Genomic DNA, 8320 nt, shown 5'->3' with positions numbered 1-8320 from the left:
TATTTATTGTTGTTGTTATTGCTGTCGTTGTTATTGGGTAGAACAGAGAGAAATCAAGAGAGGAGAGGAGGACAGAGAGGGAGAGGAAAAGACAGACATCTGCAGACCTGCTTCACTGTTTGTGATGCAAACCCCCTGCAGGTGGGGAGCCGAACACCGGTCCTTGCACTTTGCACCATATGCGCTTAACCCACTGCACCACCACCCGGCTCCCTGACAGTGTTATTTTTCAGATGCGACCTGGAAAAACCAAAGCATCAGCAAATACCAGCACTCACAGAATCCTTTACTACTAAGAAAGGTCTCTGGCTACCAGACTCACCCTAGTTTTTTTTTTTTTAATTTCTTTACTGAGGGAGTAATGGTTTACAGTTGACAGTAAAATACAATAGTCTGCACATAACATTTCCCAGTTTTCTGCAGTCCAACCCTCACCCCAACTCTTCATCTAACCCTACAGGAGAAAAGACACAGAGAGAGGGGAGAGGAATGCTGTGAGGAGCTGGGCAGTAGCACATCCAGTTGAATGTACATGTTATAGTGTGGGTTCAAGACCCCAACCCCTACCTGCAGGAGGAAAGCTTTGAGAACAGTGAAGCAGTGCTGCAAGTGTCTCTCTCCTACTTTCTCTCTTTCTCCGACAAATAAGCAAAAAATAAATAATAAATAAAAATAATACTGTCGACTATAAAACATTAATCCCCCAGTAAATAAGTAAATAAAATAAAATGATATGCAAAGAGACTCTCATGGCTGAGGCTCCAAGGTCCCAAGTTCAATCCCCTGCACCACCATAAACTAGAGGTGAGCAGTGCTCTAGTAAAATAACAATAATAATATAAATAAAATTAATGCTTTGGAGAAACTATGTCTGTAGTCAAGGACCTAAAGCCACATTAGACAAGGCTCTCACTCAAAGGGACATGCATAGCTGAAACAAATCAGGAGCCTTTTCTCCCCTATCCATTCAAAAAAAGCACAGGCAGAACTGAAGTCTTCATACACCAAGATAAGCCTCAGGATAAAAGTCATGTTCCAGGAGTCGGTGGTAACACAGCTGGTTAAGCGCATGTGGCGCAAAGTGCAAGGACTGGCGTAAGGATCCCGGTTTGAGCCCTCAGCTCCCCACCTTCAGGGGAGTCGCTGCACAAGCAGTGAAGCAGGTCTGCAGGTGTCTGTCTTTCTCTCCCCCTCTCAGTCTTTCCCCTCCTCTCTACATTTCTCTCTGTCCTATCTAACAATGATGACATCAATAACACCATCAATAATAACTACAACAATAAAAAAACAGGGCAACAAAAGGGAAAATAAATAAATATCAAAAAAAAAAAAAGCCATGGGGAAGCAATTACAGAAGCCAGACCTTCCACCTTCTGCAACCCACAATGACCCTGGGTCCATGCTCCCAGAGGGATAGAGTGGGAAAGCTATCAGGGGAGGGGGTGGGATGTGGAGATTGGGTGGTGGGAATTGTTTGGAGTTGTACCCCTCCTACCCTATGGATTTGTTAATTTATCCTTTCTTAAATTAAATAAATAAATAAAAATAAAAAGCCATGTTCCTAGGGCATGGTGCACAAGGGATTTTCAGTTAGGCTCCTGCCTAACTTGCACTGTAAGCCACAAGCTTCTGTGAATGTTTCTCCTGCCTGGGCCACCTGCTTCTTACTCTTCTTGCTCACCTGAAAGCCTCTAACTCATCCTTTCAGATTCGGCATTGTTGCTTCCTCTCTGAAGCTTTCCCCAAACTCTCAGGTACAGTAAGAAGAGCATCCTCTGGACGACTCCTGGGTACACACCGTGTACCAGCCCTTTCTACACTGTGAGGTCATGTACAAGAGGCATAGCTGCCTCCTCGCTAGATTGGGCCTGTGCTTATACTCCTAGAGCCCAGGCCTGGGACCAGGACAAAATAATGACAGATGTAGTGCTGCCAGGCCAAAAGTTGTCAATCGCAGGTGTAAAGAAAGGCAAACTAGTTGGAGGAAGATAGTGTAATGGTTCTGCAAAGAGACTCTCATGCCTGAGGCTCCAAAGTCCCAGGTTCAATCCCCCGCACCACCATCATCCAGAGCTGAGCCAGGGCTCTGGTTAAAAAAAAAAAGTCTCTTAAAAAAAAAAAAAAAAAGAAAGAGTGGTCCGGGAGGTGGTGCAGTGGATAAAGAATCGGACTCTCAAGCATGAGGTCCTGAGTTCAATTCCCGGCAGCAGATGTACCAGAGTGATATCTGGTTCTTTCTCTCTCTCCGCCTATCTTTCTCATAAATAAATAAATTATTTTAAAAAAAGAAAAAGAAAAAAAAAAGGCAAACTGACAGTGGGCCTGGACACCAGGAGCAGAAGAGAGCCCCCTGGCTCCAGTGTCCCAGCCCAGGCTTGCTGTTCTCGAGTAGAGCCACCCATCACATGTCAGGAGGGTGCCGCCACTAGGATGATGTTACAGTCTATTTTGAGGGTCACACTGGAGCATCTGTCAGCCTAGACAGCCACACCCTCTATGTGTCATCACCAAGTACTGGAGCCACCCACAGGTCCCCAAACTCTGGTTGAGCAGTCATTTCCCTCAGGGACCCTCTCAACTTCAAGACCTGCCTGGCTTAGGGACAGGATCAGCCCAGAAGGCCCTTATCTCCTGGCACCACCAGTAGAGCTTTGATGTCTCCTCACCCCACCAGACCTGTTGTGAGGATTACGAGCTCTGATGACTTGGCAAAATGCAGCTGAAGCCTATCAATATCTGTTAAGTTCTTAATTCAAACAGTCCCTCCTTCTCTAGGTCTAATATTTAGGGAATAACCAGAAAGCCCAGCATTCTAGTCAATCAAATTACCGGACTCATTCTAGGCTCACCTACTAGGAAACTCCTACTCCTACTCAAACTCTTCCTCAAAACTGCTTTGGCTCTGCCTCCTCTTCAGAAAGTCTTTCAATCTACTTTCTACTGAGTGGGTCACTGGCTGCCTAAAAAGAAGGTCAGCCTATGCTGGCTTTATCTTCTTTCTCCCTTCCCCTGACATGGGCTTGGCACACAGGAGGTATAAATACTCTATGAACCCTTGAAATAAAATCTTTCTAATTAGACCAGTTCAGTCCATGCTACAAAAGGCCTTTTTAGAGAAAGGTCTGTCAGAACAAAGGCCTTTCTGGAAAACAATAACACTGACAATTAGGTTCATAAAAACCTTTTACAAAGGAGGCCCAGATTCATATCTACTAAAACACAAGTTTACAGATTTGATGAAGTGTTAAATCAAGTCCATTCCAGAGCATACTATATTTCTCTGGCTGCACTTCGCAGTAAATACATCTCAATTTTGTTCCCTAAAAACACAGGAAAACCCCTTCCCCCTCCAGAATCCAGTAGAATAAGAATCACTTTACTCAGAAGAAAGTAAAGGGGGAGGGAGTCGGCGGTAGCAGCAGGTTAAGCACACGTGACAAAGCACAAGGACCAGCGTAAGATCCCAGTTTTGAGGGGAGTGGCTTCACAAGTGGTGAAGCAGGTCTGTAGGTGTCTTTCTCTCCCCATCTCTGTCTTCCCCATCTCTCTCTGTCCTATCCAACAACAATGACATCAATAACAATAATAACTACAACAATAAAAAATAACAAGGGCAACAAAAGGGAATATAAAAAAAAATTTTTTTAAAGTAAAGGGGGGACCTAGTGCAGTGGGTTAAGCGCACTTGGTGCAAAGCACAAGGACTGGCATAAGGATATTGGTTCAAGCCCCCGGCCTCCACATGCAGGGGAGGGGTCACTTCAGGAGCAGTAAAGCAGGTCTGCAGGTGTCTTTCTCCCTCTCTGTATTCCCCTACTCTCTGTCCTATCCAACAATATTTATAGCAATAATTATAGCAACAATAATGATAACAATAACAATAGAAAAAAATAGCCTCCAGGCAGGGGTAGACAGCATGGTTATGCAGAGACTCTCATCCCTGAGGCTCCAAAGTCCCAGGTTCAATCCCCTGCACCAGCAATAGCCAGGGCTGAGCAGTGCTCTGGTTAAAAAGAAAAAAAAAAAAAAAAGCTTTTGTGCTACAATAGGTATATCTCTTTGGGTGGAGGGGTAGATAGCATAGTGGTTATGCAAAGAGACTGTCATGCCTGAGGCTCCAAAGCCCTAGGTTCAATTCCCCAAACCATTATAAACCAGAACTGAGCAGTGCTCTGGTGTTTCTCCTCTGTCTTTTTTTTTTTTAACCAGAGCACTGATTAGCTCTGGTTTATGGTGGTGCAGGAGATTGAACCTGGGTCTTTGGAGCCTCAGGCTTGACTGGCTGTTTGCATAACCATTATGCTATCTACTCCTGCCCCTCCTCTCTTAAAAATAAAATAAAATACAAAAAAAAAGTAAATATATAGCCTCCAGGACCAGTGGATCTGTAGTGGAGGCACCTAGTCCCAGCAATAACCCTGGAAGCAAAAAAAAAAAAAAGAAAGAAAAGTAAAGGCGGCAGCAGCATCTGACAAGTTAGGCTACAGCACTGCACACCCTAAGCCCTGCAACTAGGGAAGATCACCAAATATCCCAGGGCTCAAGACTCACTCACAAAACAAACCATCACTTACCCATGCCCCTTTCTAGAGATGCCATAAGGGTCAAACTACATAGAAAACAAAGGAAAGGGATTCGGGCAGTAGTGCAGCGGGTTAAGCGCACATGGTGCAAAGCCAAGGACCAGCTTAAGGATTCTTATTTGAACCCCCAGTTCCCCACCTGCAGGGGAGTTGCTTCACAGGTGAAGCAGGTCTGCAGGTGTCTCTCTTTCTCTCCTCCTCTATGTCTCCCCCTCCTCTCTCCATTTCTCTCTGTCCTATCCAACAGCGACATCAATAACAACAACTACTACAACAATAAAACAAGGGCAACAAAAGGAAATGAATAAAGAAAGAAAAAAAGAAAAGAAAACAAAGGAAAGCCACACAACAAGTTAACATGTGGGTCACGGACCAAATTCAGTTAGAAATACACCTTAGGGCAAAGGGTAGATAGCATAATGGTTATGCAAAGAGACTCTCATACCGGAGGCTTCAAAGTCCCAGATTCAATCCCCCACACCACCATAAGCCAGAGCTGAGCAGTGCTCTGGATAAATAAATAAATAAATAAATAAGTAAATAAATAAAAATTTAAAAAATACACCTTAAACATCCACAGGAAACAAGAAACAAGCTATCAATGTCTACCCAGTAATTGCCCTTGGTCTCCTCAAAAACCACACCAAGTCTATAACATCTGGTTATATCTCAGCCATAAGAAGGCTTTCTTTTTTAAAAAAAATTTATTTCTTTATTGGGGAATTAATGTTTTACATTCAACAGTAAATACAATAGTTTTTTAATAGTTTACATAAGAAGGCTTTCAGGAGAGCAAGGAACGTAGCATAGTGGTTTGTTTACCAGACTTTTGGCCTGAGGTCCCAAATATCCCAGGCTCAATCCCCAACACCACCACCAGAAACCAGAGCTGGTCAGTGGAGAGGTGTGTGTGCGGCGTGTGGGTGTGTGTGTCTTCTCTCATTAAATAAAACAAACAAGAAAAGGCTTTCAGTTATTCCATAAAGAGGTCATTATTATATATATTCATATGTTTTACCATGTGGCAGTGGTCAACTGAAGATCAACATAGGCACACATAACATGGGATAGTCACCTTACCACATATTCACCACATGTATAGAATGCTATGAATAGAAGTTGGGAGACAGCTAGCTTTCTTTAGACTTTGGGCAACACCTACAGTAAGGGGAGCTAACAGAACACAAGGCCTTTTCCAGTAAAATGCACTTAAAATAAAATGTTAAAAAACAGTTTGAAGAATCCAGATCTCTAGGGTTAAACACTCCTTTTTTGAAAAGTTGTTTTCTTCTCTCACTAGCTCAGCTGTGAGGCAAGATAAGAACTATCAAGAAGGGAGTCCGGCAGTAGCACAGCAGGTTAAGTGCAGGTGGTGCAAAGCGCATTTTTTCCCCCTTTTGTTGCCCTTGTTGTTGTAGCCTCATGGTGGTTATTATTATTACCATTGTTGATGTTCGTTTTTGGATAGGACAGAGAGAAAAGGAGAGAGGAGGGGAAGAGAAAGATAGACACCTACAGACCTGCTTCACCGCCTGTGAAGCGACTCCCCTGCAGGTGGGGAGCCAGGGGCTCAAAACCGGATCCTTACCCGGTCCTTGCGCTTTGCGCCACGTGCGCCTAACCCACTGTGCCACCCCCCGACCCCCGACATTTACTTATCTTTATAAACAAGAGACACCAAAGCACTTGCTGAGCTCTGGCATATGACAGTGATGGAGACTGAACCTGGGAGCCCCCTCAGCTCTAATTATGAGTTATCTTCCCAAACCTAAATATGCTCATATCAGAGGGCAAAATGGAAAACAAGAAATGTAAAGGCCCAGAGTCTGATGCTATTGCAGCAAGTTAAGCGCAGGTGACGCAAAGGAAGGAAGGATCCCGGCTGGAGCCCCCTGCTCCCCACCTGCAGGGGAGTCACTTCACAAGTGGTGAAGCAGGCCTGCAGGTGTCTATCTTTCTCTCACCCTCTGTCTTCCCCTCCTCCTCTCCATTTCTCTCTGTCCTATCCTAACAACAACAATGACATCAATAACATCAACAATGATAACTACAACAAGGGCAACGAAAGGGAATAAATAAATAATTAAATATGTTAAAAAAAAGAAATGTAAAAGCCTCTAATAACATAGGTAAACTATCTGTAATTACACTAGATGAGGACAACAGAGAAAGATGCAATAATTGCCATCATCAGAATGTCAGAATCACAGAACACTGGTGGGGTAAAGGTAGTTTAGGAACTGACTTAGTTCTTGTGCAAAAAAGGTAACAGAATACCCATATCTAACCAAGGCCACACAGCCCTCTCAAGCAAGGATATTATAAGGTCAGTGAGGAAGCAGGAAAGCTGTTGATAACCCCTTGGCCTGCCATTTTGCATGAATCACAAGGGAGACAGTCCTTAGAAGAGAAGAAGTATTCTGAGTGCCCGCTCAGGGTGAACATTAAAGCTCACTGACAGGGCTAGCAAACCCCACACCAGACCAAAGGTCTTATGAGGAAAGCCTTTCTAAGACAGATGCAATAATATTTTATTATAATTTAAATGCCTTCTTTTTCACAATGATTGGGGGAAAAGGGGCAAAAAAAAAAAGAATCTCCCCTCTGATTTCCTGTTTCTGCTTAGATCACCATAAGACAGGGAGCCTCCCAAAAGCTGATTTTAATGAGGTCCTTCCTAAATCTGGTCCAACTGGTGTTCAACTCCCTGGACTAAAAAAACAAGTCTATAAGGAACAAGGTCACTTGATTCTGACCATGTGCATTCTGTTTACTCTGCAATGACAGGCCAGTAATTGCCATAGCTTTGATGCTGTGAAGACTCTACTACCCCTTTGAAGCTTACTGGGGCCTCTACATTACTAAAAGCTGCAAAAAGGAACCTTGAGTGCAGTAAAAGTGTGAGAGGAGGGAAGTCACAAATACCACAATTCAATGGGGGAAAACCCCATTCTGGGCAAATGCTGAATTGTTAATATAAACTTAATTCTCTGATCTGTGAGATAACTCACTACATCACCACAAGGAAGTTCCTTCCTTTAACCCCAATCCCACTTGCTTGCTACTGGGCTGATGCTCAGACCAGGCTATGCACACAGTCAGGAAACAGAGCCAGTTCACTATTTGACTCACCGAGGCCAAGACCCATACAGGCTTGGTAGCTCGGATCAGTCACAAGTGTCAGCCAGAAGACCAGAAACTTTGACCACTGGAAAGTGGTCAAAATTGAATAAAATAAAATAAGCTGGTTAAGGGGGAGGAGGCTTACCCATCTCTTCCTTTGCTGACAATTTTCACCTCAAAGTAATAAATGCCACAAGCAGCAGGTATGGGGTGAGTGGCACGCACTGAGGCTGCATCTTTGTGATTTTTGCCATGACCTAATAGGAGAGGGCAAGAAAGAAATATAAGCCAAAGGAAATGCAAGTGGAAGCCTCAGTCTTCTCAATTCAGTGGCAACAGCCAGAGGAAACGTTTACATAGCTCAAGGAATAATTAGACAACCACTTGAACAAACACATAAACCTCCCACCTTTGGTCCACCTCCTCTTGCGAACAGCAGCACTGCCTGAGACACTATCCCCCATACAAATCGAATAGGTGTGCAGGCAATGTGGGTGAATATGAGAGATTTCCAAGCGGTGCTGGCAATCTACCCAGAATATAAGTAGTCCACATAGGAGGCCTGGCTAGGAAAAGGGCAACCCTGGGTGACCCCTTCCCTCCTTTCCCAACTT

The 8320-nt window shown here is 44.0% G+C and overlaps 1 protein-coding gene across 5 annotated transcripts in view; it reads right to left on the bottom strand.

Annotated features, from left to right (window-relative positions):
* Positions 1-8320, bottom strand: part of RANBP10 (RAN binding protein 10) — a 73450-nt gene that overhangs the window by 64371 nt on the left and 759 nt on the right. For all 5 annotated transcript variants that reach the window (XM_060185337.1, XM_007517723.3, XM_060185338.1 and 2 more), the window contains one exon: positions 7852-7963. In XM_060185337.1, coding sequence (XP_060041320.1) covers positions 7852-7963 — 112 coding nt within the window. Of the gene's footprint in view, positions 1-7851; positions 7964-8320 lie in introns of those variants that run through there.

The sequence above is a fragment of the Erinaceus europaeus genome, chromosome 2 (genome assembly GCF_950295315.1).
Source record: "Erinaceus europaeus chromosome 2, mEriEur2.1, whole genome shotgun sequence".
Lineage (NCBI taxonomy): Eukaryota > Metazoa > Chordata > Mammalia > Eulipotyphla > Erinaceidae > Erinaceus > Erinaceus europaeus.
This window is presented reverse-complemented; position numbering and strand designations above follow the sequence as displayed.